General features: G+C 61.8%; 2 protein-coding genes and 1 long non-coding RNA gene across 6 annotated transcripts; 2 read left to right on the top strand and 1 right to left on the bottom strand.

The window, feature by feature from the left end:
* The first annotated feature begins 857 nt into the window (after positions 1 to 857).
* Positions 858 to 4,438, top strand: LOC135312914 (uncharacterized). 2 transcript variants are annotated; one of them, XM_064448659.1, is made up of 4 exons: positions 858 to 1,218; positions 2,152 to 2,630; positions 3,128 to 3,330; positions 3,735 to 4,438. In XM_064448659.1, the coding sequence occupies exons 1-3, from the start codon at positions 1,027 to 1,029 to the stop codon at positions 3,279 to 3,281; spliced, it is 825 nt and encodes a 274-aa protein (XP_064304729.1). In that variant the 5' UTR covers positions 858 to 1,026; the 3' UTR covers positions 3,282 to 3,330; positions 3,735 to 4,438. The 2 variants fall into 2 exon arrangements, with proteins under 2 accessions (XP_064304729.1, XP_064304728.1); XM_064448658.1 differs by having other exon boundaries at positions 3,128 to 4,438.
* A 1,703-nt stretch (positions 4,439 to 6,141) lies between these two features.
* CHRNA2 (cholinergic receptor nicotinic alpha 2 subunit) lies at positions 6,142 to 15,652 on the top strand. Of its 3 annotated transcripts, none has more exons than XM_064448368.1 (8): positions 6,142 to 6,355; positions 8,358 to 8,487; positions 8,569 to 8,716; positions 9,938 to 10,092; positions 10,806 to 10,850; positions 11,070 to 11,179; positions 11,987 to 13,106; positions 13,564 to 15,652. In XM_064448368.1, exons 2-8 carry the CDS (start codon positions 8,485 to 8,487, stop codon positions 13,687 to 13,689), a joined length of 1,707 nt encoding a protein of 568 aa, XP_064304438.1. In that variant the 5' UTR covers positions 6,142 to 6,355; positions 8,358 to 8,484; the 3' UTR covers positions 13,690 to 15,652. The 3 variants fall into 3 exon arrangements, with proteins under 3 accessions (XP_064304438.1, XP_064304437.1, XP_064304436.1); XM_064448367.1 differs by adding an exon at positions 6,443 to 6,737 and having other exon boundaries at positions 8,358 to 8,716; XM_064448366.1 differs by having other exon boundaries at positions 8,358 to 8,716.
* LOC135312713 (uncharacterized) lies at positions 11,081 to 12,608 on the bottom strand. Its single transcript, XR_010372398.1, has 3 exons — positions 12,531 to 12,608; positions 11,897 to 12,151; positions 11,081 to 11,168 (listed from the first exon to the last, which is right to left on the bottom strand). It is a non-coding gene; the product is annotated as an uncharacterized LOC135312713 (long non-coding RNA).
* Positions 15,653 to 15,922: the final 270 nt, after the last annotated feature.

The raw sequence follows: 15,922 nt of genomic DNA, 5'->3' as shown, positions 1-15,922 counted from the left end.
TGAACACACACATGCAGACATGTATGCACGCATGCACCCACACTCATGCACACACGTGTGCACATACGCTCATATGCAAAACACACGTGTGCGTGCTGAGCACGCGTGCGCACCACCAGGCACGCTGCTGAGGATGTGTGCGCACCGTTAAGCATGTGTGGGCGTCTCTGAGCATGTGTGTGCACAGTGAGGCTGCGCGTGCGCTGCCGCGCGTGTGCACGCACACTCAGCACGCGTGTGCACCCTCAGGCACGCGTGTGCGCTGCCAGACGTGTGTGCGTGCACTGCTGAGCGTGTGCGTGCGCTGCCGAGCACCGCTGTGCACCACCAGGCAGGAGCGCGGGCACCGAGCGCGTATGTGCACGCTCAGCACACGCCTGCATGCCAAGCACATACGTGCACATGCGTGCACGCCGCCTGGCCATTTCAGCAATCCTGAGCCCCTCCCTGGAGAGGCAGCCCCGGGGGGACGCGTGACCCCGCCCGTGCACCCCAAACCAGCCCTGGCAGCGCCGCCTGCTCGGTGCCAGACACAACATGCCCGTGGCCGTGACCCGGTCATGCGTGTGCGTGCGTGTGGGCCGGCCCCGCCTTGGGGAGCCACCGGCAGTGCCATGACGGGACGGCCGTGTCGCCGAGCGGTGAGCGGGACAGGGGTCCGGGGGGGATCGGCAGCGGTTTTCCAGGCAATCCCAGCTCCCTGCCTCAGTTTCCCCACCTGTAAAAGGGGCATTGGGACGCTGGCTCGGCCACAGCTTGGGAGGAAGGGGGAGCTGGGGGGGGATAACTGCACCCCTGCATGGTGCAGCAGAGCTGGGGGGCTGTTCCTTGCCGGGATGGCTATCGGGAAGGGGGCAGAGTTATTTTACGGGGGCTCAACCCTGGATAAGCCATGCATTTATCGGCAGCATCCCTCTGCCAGGGCTTTGTGTCCCCCATACCTTGTCCTCAACCTCCCGCTGTCTCCGGGACCCCTGACGGGACCCCCCAGCATCCTCCCAGGGTGGTCCAGCTCCGGGTGGGTGGATGAAACCCCCTTCCCTGCCTTCTAACATGGCTCAGATCTCTGGCGGGCGAAGGCTTTTCCTCCTCCCATCACGGCGGGGGCAGCTCCGGCACAGCCCCTCTCCTCACCCCAAAACCGGGGCCGGCTGCAGCTCTGAACCCCCCAAGTCCCGGCCGCTGCGACGCCAAGCTCAGCTTCTCCCTGGCAAAAAGGTGAGAGAGTTTTTAGGGGGGGCGGGGGGGGAGAGGGGGAAAAGGAAGAATTTTTGCTGGCCTGTTGCTATTCCGGTGGGAAGAGCCAGGACGAACAACCCAGCCTCGGTGCCAGCGAAATGCCAGCACGGCTGCGCCTCTGAGACCCGGCCAGCTCGTGGCAGGGCTGGGCTACCGTGCCTCTGCAGGCTCCGCTGTGGGGTTCCTCCCCCCCACCTCCCCCCCCCCCCATTTTGGGGTCCTTCGCTCCAAAGCAAAAACCACCCACCCCTGCCAGGTGCTGGCTTGAGACCTGGGAAGCTCATTGCACCCCAGGATGCTGGCAGAGTGTCCCTGAATGCCGATGGGACCGCCTCCCTTCCCTCTGCAGAGGGGTTCGGGGCTGACTCGGAGGTGTGTGGGGTGCTGGTGGGGTCCCCCCCTCAAGCCCCCGAGCCCCCGAGCCCCGGCACCCGCCACGCCGGCAGCCGCTGGCACCCGCTCCCCGGCCCCGGCGCCAAGGCTTTCCGGTGGCGGTTTTGAAAGAGCCCTATTGTCTGCCCCCCCCCACCGTGGCCTCCTGCTTTTCCATGGCTCCCGAGGGGGGGGCTGGGGGGACGAGCTGCCCCCCGGCAGGCTCAGCCTCACCCCAGCCCTTGCAGTAACCCTCACGTGCCTCAGTTTCCCCATTGCTGTGCTCCATGTGCTGCGCTGGGGGGGTGCAGAAAGGGTGTCCCCCCCCATGCCGGGGGAGAGTCCTCTGTGGCGCGGGGAGAGTGGGGTATGACACCCCCAAATCCCAAAGCCTGGCAGTGGAGATGCATGGAAAAATAAGGTTGCTTGGGGGGTTTTCCTGGTGGGAATTGGGGGCTCCCTGGGGGGAACCCTGAAGGGTCTCAGAGGGTGTCTCAGCCGCAGCCTTGACCCCCCCACCCCCCGTTTTTGCTCCTGCAGGACACCATGGTCCCGGGGGGCCCCTGCTGGTGCCTGCTGGTGGGGCTCTGCGCCCTCGTACCCCCCACCACCGCCCAGGGGGGACCAGACGAGGACGTGACACCCAGCATCAGGACGGAGGAGTTGGGGTACCACCTCACCCAGGATGGGGACCCCCTCCAGGACCCCCAGCGCTGTGGCATCACCTTCCACACCCCCAGCCCTTGCAGCCCCCGTGGGCCACCCCCCTCCACCTCTCGTGATGAGCTGGATCATCTCAAGAGCCTCTTGCAGGACACCAAGGCCAGCCTGAAGGACGTGGAGATGGCGGCCACGTTGGAGGACAACCAGACCCGCTACCAGGACATCATCACCGAGGCACTGCCCGCCATCCACGGAGCCAACCTGGAATTTCAGGAGAGCCTGGACAATGTCCGCAGGGAGCTGGAGGCTCACGTGGCCAAGGCTGATCACCCACGGATGGCCGAGAAGAAGGAGAAGTAAGTGCCATGGGAAGGGGATGGACTGGGGGAGATGCTCCGTGGAGCTGGTGCCCCAAACTTCGTGGGTGGGAGCCAGTCCCAAGCTGTGGACCCCTGGGAGGGTCTGGGTGTCCCCAAGGGTCCCACAGACTTCGTGGTGACTCTCAGGTGACACACGGCTTTGGGTGCTCAGCAAACTGCTGCCATTAACATCCATATGTGTGTTCCTGCCATAAACCCACCACAGAGGGGCTGGTGAGGGGTCCTCCGAGGGCAGGGTGGGATGGCAGGACATGGGAGTTTTGTCACTCCTAAACCAGTGACCCAGCACAGCTGAGCCACAATGTGATGATGGAGCAGCGTTTACCAGGATGGAGGAGTTGGGGTACCTCCTCTACCAGGTTGTGGACCCCCTCCGGGACCCCCAGTGCTGCAGCACCCGCTTCCACACCCCGCTGCGGGGAGGCTGGTGGGGACACAGGGGACACTGAGCCCACTCTTTTCCCCCGTCCCAGGCTGCAGAAGGGTGTCCGTGTGGTGGCCCACATGCTACGGCTCACTGCCCGCCTGGCCCAGACCCTCGACGCCGCCTCCCGCCGCCTCCACGCTGAGCTGAGCCAGCGCCTGCAGAGCTCGGCCGCCCGCGCCGCCGCTGCCGCCGAGCCCTAGGACACGGGGACGGGCTCCGCCGTCACCCTGCGTATGGCCTTGCTTGCTGGTAGGACCCCAACGCGGCTCATCTCCACGGCTTTTGGGGTGTCCTGGCTCTTCTCCCCGGTCCCGGGAGCTGAGATTTTGCACGGGGTGTTTGCAGAACGGTTTGGGCGCTGGAGGCGGCAGCGCCGGGCGGGGACGGGAGGTCGCTGCCTGCTACGTGATGCCGTCGCACATGTGATGCCATCGCACACATGATGCCCATCACCCCAGCCCCAACTCTTCGACGCATTTATCCTGCAGGAGCTCTGCACCATATAGCAGAGCCTGGTGCCACCACGTGTGCCCAGCCCCATGCCTGGGGGAAAACCCCTCTGCAGGGGGGTCCTTCCCATCCCCAGCAGACCTCTGCACCCCTTTGGTCCTCCCTGGAAGAGCTTTATCCACGCAGGCTCCCTTTTTTCACAGCTAGTCAGCTCTGCCTGCCAACAACTAAGCCATCACACCCGGAGCCTTGCCTGGACCAGGCTCCTGAGGATCCCCAGAGGGTCTTAAAAATTAACGCCAGCTCTTTTGGGGCTCAGCTGCATCTCGCCAGTGGTCCAGCAGCATCACCGCCTGCCCGGCGTGGGCAGAACCGCTGCCAGCCCCAGTTAATCCTTTTGCCCTTGGGAGCATCTTGTCCAGGCTTGGAAGAGTGTTTTTGTCCCTAGGGTGGGAACAGCGGAGGCTGGGTCGGGAGTTCGGCCCCTCCGGGTGGGCAGGGTGGAGGGGATGGGGCTGCCCGGGCAGGGCAGGCAGCGGGAGAGCGGCTGCAGATGAACCTCCCAGCAATAAATTGAAGCTGGCAACTCGAGTGCTCCCAACCCACTGAGCTTTGGGCAGGAGGAAAAGAGCTGGAGGCAGAAAATCCTTGTGTGTTTGCACGCCCAGAGATTCTCCCTGGAGGCTGGAGGGAATGGGCAGGGCCACCCAGGCACACCGGGCTCGGGGCACCCCACTAACCCCACGGTGCACCCTAAAGGATGGGCAAGAGGCAGAAATACCCCCGGGCAGCGGCCGCGGCACTTCTGCAGGAGCTGCAGGCGGCTAAATAAAGACGCATTGTGCTGTGCCAGGCGTCAGCGTTAACTCTGCGTCTGTTTTCTCTCCATCCTCTGCTGTCTACGGGAAAAGGAGGATAGATGAAGTTGTCTGTGGCATTAACTGCCCCTCCACCTCCAAAATAGTTGACCCAGATCAGGAGCCCAGTGAAGGAGACGGACCTCCCAGCACCCGCAATGCTTCCCACCACCCCCCCAGCCTCCAATCCACCCTCCCAGCAGTCAGCTCTGGTTTGTCCTCCCGAGAAAAATCGATGCTGGTTGTCTTTTTTTCCTGATTAATTTGCTACGCCCTTCCCCGACTCATCCTTCTTCCTAATTCCCTTCCTTTGGTGGGCCCGGATTGATCTCCTGGAGCAGTCCTTGCAATTTCCAGCTGCTCCCCATCCCTCTGGCATCCATCACTCCATCCTCCCCGCTCCCCATTACCCCAGCTTTGGGGGTCCATCTGACGCCAAACGCCCTCCCTTCGGCCTCGCAGACAGCCTTGGGACGTGGCTGTGGGCTGAGGGCTCTGCTCCGAGGCACGGGGACGGGGCTTTGCATCACAACGCTGGCCACAGCGAGGTTCCCTGGTGCGGGTGAGGTTTGCCAGGGTTTAAAAAAACCAGATTGTTTAATGTAATCATGACATCGATGAGACATCTGGATCACCCCAGCGTGAGGTTTGCATCACTGAGAGGATGCTCATGGCCTTGGGTCCGGAGAGGGGACACCCAATATCTGCCTGGCTTTGGCAGCGGCTCCTGCTGGGGTGGCAGGACAGCAGGGCTCTGTGGTCCTCTTCCCCGTGGATTTCTGGTATTCAGCATCCCAAGGGTGGTGGGGGCAGTCACAGGGATGCAGGCAGGATGGGGTCCTGCAGCAGAGCGGGGCGAGCAGCAGATTCAGGTGCCCTCCATGCCTGCTTCTGCCTCCTCATTTATCTCCCAGGGGAAAGGAAGCAAATCATAGGGCAGGTCCCCCAGGGCTGGAAATTGCAGTCCTGGGCTTCATTTGCAGGAAGGTTGCGCATTGAATTTCCTAGCAGGAGGGAAGGAGAGAGGCTGGTCTGGGGAGAGGGCTGGGTCTTTCCCCCAGCAGGTCGGGAAGCAGGGGGAGCTCTGGGTTTCCCATATTCTTGCGGTGGGAGAACCACCTCTCCTGCCCAAAGTAGCCCTGTCCCCATCCCCTCATACGGGGACACCGGGGACAGGAGGGGGAAGGGGTCTGCAGGGGCTGGGGGAGATGCTGGATGGTGCCCTGGCTTTACTTTACCCATTTTGCAACCCCTCGGCAGTGTTTTATGAGGACAAGCGTGGGCTGAGGCAGGCGCTGCGTGGGGCCAGCTCAAGACCTTGCACCCTGTTTTCCCCAGGGCAGGGGACATCACCGCTCTCTGGAGCCACCCTGCCCGCAGGCATTTTGGCACCAAACCCCCAGCCCAGGGCTGCGGAGCAAGTGGGGAAACCCTAACCTGGTGAGGGCTGGTCCCCCAGGCCGGTGCAAGAAGCCTGGCCCTTTGCAATGCCCTGTGCAACGTGCCCCGCAACGCTGCGTGCCGGGCTCCGGCTCCGCTGCTCCACAGCACTTCGGCTCCGGCTCTCCTTCCCGCTCCCTCCCCATCCTCGCACATAAAGCCCAACATCCCCTTTCCTCTCCCCCGGCCACACGGTGCCTTGGGAGAAAGTGAGAAAACCCTGGCAAACCCAGCCCTTTCCGACCCCGGGGACGCTTTGCGCGGGGGCGAGGAGGGCCAAGGGAGCTGATGCCTCTCCAGCCTTCCTCCCCCTCGTCCCCCCCAGCCTCCCCTCCCTCCCTGCCTGGGCATGGCTCTCCCTCCTCCCCCAGCCCCTGTCGTCACCGCCACCGCTTCGAGTAAGAGCTGAGACATCCTTTGCCGGAGCCCAGTCCTCCCCGGAGCCCTCCACAGCACAGCATCCCAACCCCAGCACGGCACAGGGAACGGGGGGCTTCGGGGACCCCTCCTTGCTCTCCCTGCAGCAGGTAAGGGGCTTCTTTGGGTCCAGGCTGGGTGGGAAGGAGAAAATCTCTTTTTCCCTGCAAATATCCATGATTAAACGCTGTTTGCAGAGTGCCGAGGACAGCCAGGGAGCGATGGGGAGGCAGCGGCAGGGAAAGTTTCCCGGCTCTGCGTGAAGTTCCCACCAAAAAACCAAAAACACCCCTACCGCCTGCTTTTAAAATGCAATAAATAAGTTATTTATTCTCGCTGCTTCCCTGACTGCGTGTCGGGATGCCGGGAGCTTTGCCAGGCTTGCCGCCGTCACAGGCGTCCTCGGGTCCAGCCTTGAGCATCCGCACGGGGCAGGTTTCCGCATCCCTCCAGGAACGTGGTTGGCAAGTCCCGGTGAGCAGCGTTTTGCAGGTACGCGGGTGGCTCCTGGGGCATCTCTGCTGCAGGGGCAGTGCGCTTCAAACCCAGCTCTTTGCGTCAGGGAGCGATGGGAAATCCCTCAGGGAAATGGTTTGGATGCAGAGAGGGGAGGCAGGGCTGTAGGTGAAGGTCGGGCAGGAGGGTAGGGCTGCCTGCCCCGCTGCCAGGCTCCGCCAGGGCTGCCGGAGGAGCACCCAGGCAGGCGAAGCGGTGATGGGAGGGGAGGGGGATGCGGGTGTGGGGTGCTGGCTGGGTGACAGGGTACCCCAGCACCCTGGGGTGGCCTGTGTGCGTGCGTGTGTGCAGTTTCCCACCCACACAGCCCCCTTCCCATCACCTCCCCATCCCCAGCGCAACCCACGGGTGGGTTCCTCTCCACCCGTGTCCCCCCCCTGGACCCCCTTTGCCACATAGAGGTAGTTTCAGGCACAGCTTTACATCACCCAGGGCACCTCCTTCCCCTCTTCAATATCTACCAGAGCTTTGGGGAACCCACATCCCCACTCGTGTGACCATGTAACCAAGCCTGGAGTGGGAGCAGCTCCCCCAGCACCCTCCGTACTCTCTGGTATATTTAGATAGCTCAGCCAGGAGAGGCACATCCATAATTTTCTCCTCAGCTCAGCGCAGTGGCTGGTGTTTCTCCTCCCGCTTCCCACCCCCTTCACCATCCATGTATTAATCAGTTGAAAACTCCGCAGAAGACGACGATGAGTTCAGGAGGGCTTTGTGGTTTTACCGGGCCAGGGAGGAACTTAAGCCAAAGGAGCTTCTTGTTTAGCAACATCAGTGCTGGGCTGGGAACCTCCTTCTTTGCGGGGATGAAAGCAATTGCCTCCCAGAGAGGGGAGGCTGCTCCTGGGGGCACGGGGCAGGTGTGGAGTCGTCACCTTGTAAGCAGGAGCAGATTTTGGGGCCTTTGCAGAGCAGAGCGAGTGATTCCTCCCCTTGCAGAGATTTGCTTTGCTGGGGAAGGGAACCAAACACATCCATGGATGCCTGGGTGCATGGATGGATGCAAGGATCCATGGATGCGTGCACGGATGGATGAACGAAGAGATGCATGGAGGGATGAGGGTGGATGGTGAAAGGTTGATCCCTCAGCACCCTCAGGATCCTCAGCACTCAGCAGTGAGTGCTGCTGGAGGCACCAGCCCCAGGAGCCCGTCTGGGGCAACGTAGGCTCTTGGAGCGGCTGAGATGCTTCCTCCTCCTTTGCCCTTGGGGCAGCTTCAAGTTGGGGGGGGCAGAAGGATGGTTGAAACCAGTTATTTTCTGGTCATCCCAATAAAGTTTGGAGCACCAGGTTCCATCTCTGCTATTAAACCACCCGGGGGCAGGCCTGGCCTCCCTGGGTTGCTTTAACTCACAGGGTTAAATCCGATGCTGCCCAGATTCACGCCCTGCCTGCCCGAGGAGCCCTGGTGGAATGGAGAGCAGGTGCTCTACAGATGTTTTCCCTTGACTCTGCCATGGTGGCAGCTCACATCAGCTCCAAGGCCTGCTTACAGCTGGGAGCAGCTTTGGGGGGACTACAGTGGGACCGTCACCTCCCAGACCCAGGCCACGGTGGCATCATGGTGACAGTGCCACTCTCTGCTGTCTTTCCAGGAATGAAATCTGGGGCAGGCAGCTCAGCAGAGCACCGGCCACGCACCCACCCTGGCCCGGCTGTGTCGCTGCTGAGGCTCTCCCAGCCCACACCCAGCTCCATCCATGGCTCCCCCGGCGATCGCTAATGGTGGGGACACACAGGACACCCCGTTGGAGGTCCCCTGTGGTGGCCTTCCCTGCTGAGCCTCCTCTCCCACCACCTTCTCAGGTCCTTGCTCCACCTGGTCCCTCCTGGGGGGCTTTGCAAACGGCCCCAGGGAGGGGGTCCACGGGGGACACTAGTACAAGGAGGATGGGGCGGCTGTCCCACAGCATCATCCCTCTCATCGCGTGGTGCTTCGTCACCTTCCAGGCGGGTAAGGGCAGCTCTGGCTTTCCCTGGGGTACCAGAATTTCCTTCGCTTGAGCCCTTGCTCAAGCTCATGGGTGTCACCCACTGGGACCCCAGGGGAGGGGGTAAATTTGGGGAGAGGGGAGGGGAAGCCGAGGGGGCTGTGGTGCATGCAGATGGAAAACCAGTTCTCTCCCAGTTCACCCCCATGCAGTCTCTCAGCATCCCCAGCCTCCACGCTGGCTTGGTGTCCTCCACCACATGCCATGCTAGACCAGGGTTCGTGCCTTTGCAGAGCAGCTTGGCATCACCCAGACACTTGGGTGGGGTGGTCTGCTGCGGGTCATGCCCCCAGGGGATGCACCTCTGGGACCCTGTATCCATCCTATGCAAGCTAGAAATGTTGGAGGGATGGAAAATGGATTTTTTCTTCCACCCCCTGTCAACGCAAGACCTCCCAGGAGCTGGGCATCTTGTTTATCCCTTCACTTGGGACCAACCCTCACCAACACCTCTTGAAGATGCTCAGCACATTGTCCCCGGCCCAAGTACAGGGACCGGGGCCCCTTGCTGGGCACAGGGGAGGGCTTTCATGGGGCACAGGGCATGCTACCGGGCTGTAACCCATCCTTCCTCAGGGCAGAGCCACCCACACATCTCTTTGGTTGCACATCACTGCGCAAAGCCCTCCCTCCCTCCATCCCTCCCTCTCTCAGCCTCCCTTGACTTGCTGGTGGAAATTTATGGGGTTCTGCAGCGAGCAAGGACGGCCGAGTGATGCACCGCAAGCTGATGGCACTGAAGACCAACGCCAACAATTTGTAGGCAGAGCAAAGAGCGTTGCGTTCCTTCCCAGCCCTGTCTCCAGCCCAGCCTGAGGGATGGTCTCTGGGCAGGCTGCAGCAGTCCCAAGGACTGGGCCAGCCTCCGCCTTGCAAAGCTGAACCAGTCAGCACCAGTAAGAACAGCTGGAGGGGACTGGGAGGAGGACCTCAGCCACCCAAGGGTGGGATTTTCTCAGCCAGCGTTGCAAGGTTGACCTTGCTCTCTGCTCCCCGGGAGGAGCACGGGACAGCTTTGAGGGGGCTAATTCCCCTCTCGCCATCTCAGGGTGGGGTTTAGCATCCCTGCCTGCTGCAGTGGAGAGGGGGCTTGCCCAGAATGGGCACCCCATTTCAGTGCAGGGTGTGGAAGGAGGGGTCAGCGAGGTCCCCATCACCCCGTCCCCTTCTCCGTCTCCCCGCAGCCGCCTGCCTGCGGCAGCAGCCCGGCAGCCACGCCGAGGACCGTCTCTTCAAGCACCTCTTCACCGGCTACAACCGCTGGTCACGGCCGGTGCCCAACACCTCCGACGTGGTCATCGTGAGGTTCGGGCTCTCCATCGCACAGCTGATCGACGTGGTGCGTAGCCTGCCCGTGGGGACCTCAGCCCCACGTCGTCTCTGGCTTTTCACTGGTTGGTCCTACTGGTCTGACAGACCAGAGCCTGGGGGCACTGGTGTGAGGTCGGGTTTGGGCAGCAGCAATACCCTGGCCATCTCCAGCAGGTGACAAACCACGCACTCTGCCTCTCTGAGACCTCTGATGAGCCGGGGGTTCTGCACCCCTCCCCTCCACCCCAAACCCTCCCTTCATCTGGCAGCAGGAGAGCACCAAGGAAATCTGCAGTTCTCCATCACTGCCATGTCCTTATCCTCCATCTCCCCGCCCTTGGGCACCTCTGGGCTTTGGTGTCAATCCATCCCTCGCTCATTCCTCCCATGCACACCCACCTATCCACACATCCACCCATCTACCTGTCCATCCGTCCACCTACCCACCTATCCATCTGTCCATCTGTCCATCCTCCCATCCACGGGACCGCACATTTGTCCGCTCATCGGAGCGGCTCAGCGCTGTATGCTGCAATATGCTTTTTCTTGCTGCCACCTAGTGAGCAGATATCTCAGGGAGCGATAGTCTCTCCTTGGACTTGTACTGGTACCAGTTGCTCCCAGGAGCTGAACCCCAGAGGAGGAGGGCAGAAAGCGAAAGCGGTGATTCGGGGGGCAATGCAGTGATGGGACAAGCCCTCTCTCTGTCTCCTCTCACCTCTCCCTTCTTTCGCACCGCAGGATGAGAAGAACCAGATGATGACCACAAATGTCTGGCTGAAGCAGGTAAGAGCCTGTTCCCTCTCTGGGGCAAGGGCAGGAGCGTGTCAAGGAGGGCGCAGCATTTGGGACAGAGAGACCCTGCCCTGCGGGTCTTGGTGGCACCTCCATGGTGCTGTTCTTCTTGGGGATGCCGCCAGAGGAGGAGGAAGAAGAGGAGGAGGTGTTGGGCAGCTTGGTTCCACCAGACCCAGGGCAACCTGATGCCTCCGTGTCTCCCTCCAGGAGTGGAGTGACTACAAGCTGCGCTGGGACCCGGCAGAATTCGACAATGTCACCTCTATCCGGGTGCCCTCTGAGATGATCTGGATTCCTGACATTGTGCTGTACAACAAGTGAGTGACGCTGCCGAGATGGGGCATCCCCATCCCACCCACCCCGTCCCATCCCACCCATCCCACCCCATTCCATCCCACCCCATCCCACCCCATTCCATCCCACCCCATCCCATCCCATCCCACCCCACCCCATCCCATCCCACCCATCCCATCCCATCCCATCCCACTCCACCCCACCCCACCCCACCCATCCCACCCCACCCCATCCAATCCCACCCATCCCATCCAATCACACTCCACCCCACCCCACCCATCCCACTCCACCCATCCCATCCCATCCCACCCCATCCCACCCCATCCCAACCCATCCCATCCCACCCCACCCCATCCCCACCCCACCCCATGCCATCCCATCCCATCCCACCCCATCCCCACCCCATCCCCACCCCACCCCATGCTATCCCATCCCATCCCACCCCATCCCCACCCCACCTCACGCCATCCCATCGCACCCCACCCCATCCCATCCCATCCCACCCCACCCCACCCCACCCCATCCCATCCCAGTAGCTCCCTGGTGCTGCCAGCCCCCACAGGCCTCCTGCCCCCCATCCCACCCCAGTGGTAAGGATGCAGATCAGTCTGCATCCGTCTTCCCATGCCTGGTGCTCGTGCTCCCACCCATCTCCATGCTCTGGGTGATCCCCAGAAGGGTGAACCCAGCACCGTGCAGGGACGCACGATGGGGCCACAGCCTCAAATCACGGCTCATACCAGTCCTGAGGGCAGAGGGAGCTCCTGACCCTATTTCTTGGGCGATATGCTTCATCCCCCTCTGACCTCCTCATCTCTCCATCCCTGCAGCGCTGACGGGGAGTTCGCTGTGACCCACATGACGAAGGCCCACCTCTTCTCCAACGGGAAGGTGAAGTGGGTGCCGCCCGCCATCTACAAGAGCTCGTGCAGCATCGATGTGACCTTCTTCCCCTTCGACCAGCAGAACTGTAAGATGAAGTTTGGCTCCTGGACCTATGACAAGGCCAAGATTGACCTGGAGAACATGGAGCACCACGTGGACCTCAAGGATTACTGGGAGAGTGGCGAGTGGGCCATCATAAATGCCATCGGCACCTATAACTCCAAGAAGTATGACTGCTGCACAGAGATCTACCCTGACATCACCTTCTGCTTCATCATCCGCCGCCTCCCGCTCTTCTACACCATCAATCTCATCATACCCTGCCTGCTTATCTCCTGCCTGACCGTGCTGGTCTTCTACCTGCCCTCTGACTGTGGGGAGAAGATCACCCTCTGCATCTCCGTCCTGCTGTCCCTCACTGTCTTCCTACTGCTTATCACGGAAATCATCCCGTCCACCTCGCTGGTCATCCCTCTCATCGGCGAGTACCTCCTCTTCACCATGATCTTCGTCACGCTCTCCATCATCATCACTGTCTTCGTCCTCAACGTCCACCACCGCTCCCCCAGCACCCACACGATGCCCCGATGGGTGCGTAGCTTCTTCCTCGACTCCATCCCGCGCTGGCTCTTTATGAAGCGACCCCTGGTGCTGCCTCCCCCCGAGGGCACCGCGGGGCAGTACGACCTCCCGGGGACGAGGCTCAGCACCTCCCGGTGCTGGCTGGAGACCGATGTGGATGACAAGTGGGAAGAGGAGGAGGAGGAGGAGGAGGAAGAAGAGGAGGAGGAGGAGGAGGAGGAAGAGGAGGAGGAGGAGGAGGAGGAAGAGGAGGAGAAGACATACCCCAGCCGCATGTCTCAAGCAGGGTCCCATGGCCGCTATGGCTGTGGGCGCCAAGGTGGGAAAGCATCGGCAGGCTCAGCCCCCCGGGTGCCCCCCAAGGGGAAGGAGGAGGAGGTGGGCTCAGACGGGGGGCTGATGCTGTCCCCCAGCATCCTGAAGGCCCTGGAGGGGGTGCAGTACATCGCAGACCACCTGCGAGCTGAGGATGCTGACTTCTCGGTGAGTGGGTGCCCCCGAGGGCTGGGGGGTGAGGGAGGTCCCCCATCCCGGGTGCTGCATCCTGTCACTTGTACCTCCGTGGTGGTGGGGGGTCAGTGTTGGGACACCCAGTTAGTGCCCTGGCTGCTGTGGACCCAAAACCAGGGAGAAGGGGTCGCTCTCCTGCCCTCAGAGAGCAGCGACGGCCAAGCCTGCCCTGCTGGGACCTGGCTCGGAGGTGGCACCTCTACTTTTAGCCAGGTGGTTTCAGAAAGCCCTGGGTGGGATTAGCTCTGCCCTGAGCAGCCTCCGCGAGAGGTCCAACCCCTGCTGCTCCAGGGATTTCCCCAAACACAGGGTAACTCCTCACCCTGAAGGAAATGGAAGATGCAGAGGGAGCTCTGGGTGGTCTCCTAACTCAGCACAAACGGGGGGCTGCATCCTCCGCCTGCGCTCACAGCCCCTCTCTGCTTGGCAGGTGAAGGAGGACTGGAAATACGTGGCCATGGTGATCGACCGCATCTTCCTGTGGATGTTCATCATCGTCTGCCTGCTGGGCACTGTGGGGCTCTTCCTCCCACCCTACCTGGCGGGGATGATCTAGGGGCTGGGCCAGGCTGCGGTGGGGACGGCGGGCGATGCACCCTCTCTCCTCCCCAGGGAGCGGGCACGGTGGTGCCTGTGCCCAGCTGGACCCTCGCCTCTCCCTGGGAGGACGTGGTTACAACCATGGAGGACCCTCAGATGGGAAATGCCGGGTGAAGCAAGAGCTGTGCTGAGGGGTGACCTGGGGATGGTGGGGAGGGACGGCTGCCTGCCATCCTGCCCGGGGCGGCCGCAGCCGTCCCAGCATCAAGAAAGGCATGGTACTCCATTGCTCCATTGCTTGAGCGCAGGCATCTAGAAGAGGCAACTGCTTCCTCGAGCTGCTACCCAAACCCAAACCCCAAGAGCTGCATCCAACATGCTGGGCAAGAAAAGGGGACCTCACAGCATCCTGGCCCCCCGGGTGCTCAGGACCACGGGCTGCTGCGGTCCTGCATGGGGCAGGCAATAGCGCTTCAGATGGTCTATGCAGAAGGGGTACAGTCATGGGATGGAGGTCCCTGCTCAGCCACATGGCTCGGGGGTCTTGGCTCTGCAAAGCCCAGCCCAGGCACAGACCCTCTGCAACCTGCTGGAACTTCCACACCATCCCACACTGGAGCTTGGAGCAGCAGGGAGATGGGAACAGCCAAACCAGAAATGTGGGGTGGCATGGGAGGGGGAGACCACCCTGCAGAATGGGATAACGCCCCCAGCCACAGCCAGGCGGTGCCCACGGACCCTGGGAGCTCAGGGGTGCTGCCTCGTGTCGAGGCTGGTGGACTTGGCTGGCACGGGGGGGCACCTGCATGGCCAAGGTCCATCCCGAACAAATCCTCCTCTCCATCCCACGTCAGACCCCAAACCGCCTGGCTCTGATGACTGCTGGAACCCAGCTGTTAATTCCTAGCTCCCATGTACCCTGAAGGACCCATACTCACAGAGCATCTGCTCTCTTCTTCCATGCCCTGAATGACACCAGGCTTTTCCTGCAACGACTTCTCCTCTGGAGACCGACCCGTTGCGGTGCTGGATGCAGTCCGAGGGGTTTCAGAAAACACTTTTGTGTTTTCAGGAGTGAAATGGGCCAGAATAAATGGCGCCGTAGCGGGACATACAGGTCCCGAGGGTTTTGTAGCCGCTCGTGCAGCCTCCGGTGCCGGCAGGCTGGCTCAGGCGCGCACACGCGGGGCTGGGAAATGAGATGTGCGAGGGAGCGAGTGCTCAGGCACGGCTGGGTGGATGCGTGCGTGGGTATACGTGTGTGTCTAACCCGGCACACACGGGCTTTAGGGCTCTGCAGAGCCCGGGGTGCGCGGGTGGGGAGAGCTCTCCTGTGAGGGTAATTTCTGGCTTGGTTGGGGCATACAGGGCTTCAGCAGGCCTCATTGTGATGGGGCAGGGGGGGAACTTGCTCCCCTTCCCATGTTAACCCCTGCAGCCCCTCTCACCAGCTGCAGCCAGCACCCACCGCCCCTCTCAGCTCAGCCCTGCTTGGCTGATGAAGCCACCAGGACTCTGGGGTGACCCCCCCCAGTGTGGCACTAGACCCACAGGCATCATTCTTTTTTGGGGAACCCATCTTCATGGCTCTGTTATCCCTCATAAACCACTTCCCAGCAGCCTCACCTTGAATCGCCCATGATTTCCTTATGGTTTTTGAAAAGCAAAAGTTTGCAGATACTCTCAGTAGCAAGCCTTGGGGTGGGAGCAGGGGGAGTCCAGGACCCTTGCGTGGATTGTGGGCTCAACAGGAGAGAAACGGGGCTCCAGAGATGACATGGGTGCAGGCAGACCCAGGTTCACCCCAGCAGCTCCCCTGCGGATGCTGCCACTGGGTTGGTGCTTCCCCACGCCGGCAAGATGGCTCAGAGATCTGAGCAGCACAACCCTTACTCTTTCTAAGGAGGTGCTGGTGACCGTGGGACTTGTCCCCACGGTATGGGGGTGACAGGCAAGCACAGGCACAGCAGGACCTTGTGCATGGTTTATCTCAGCTAGAATGAACAGTGCTGTGGGAAGATGCTGGGGAAAAGCCCAAACCGTACGGTTTTCCAACTCAAAGCACAAACCGACCAGAGACTTGGTTTGCTGTCGTCGCTTACATAGAGCAGCTCGGAGAAAACTCAGCTGGAAGAGGCACCATTCTCCTGGTTTGTGTCACCGAAGGCTGCAGTCCACGGGTTCCCATCCCTCCCCGTGTTCTGCAGGCTTGGGGCTGGGCGCGCTCCGGCCACAGGCGCTGGAACCAG

This window comes from Phalacrocorax carbo, chromosome 3 (assembly GCF_963921805.1).
Source record: "Phalacrocorax carbo chromosome 3, bPhaCar2.1, whole genome shotgun sequence".
In the NCBI taxonomy this organism is placed as follows: Eukaryota; Metazoa; Chordata; class Aves; order Suliformes; family Phalacrocoracidae; genus Phalacrocorax; species Phalacrocorax carbo.
Note: the sequence above shows the minus strand (reverse complement) of the source record. Positions and strands in the feature narration are given on the sequence as shown.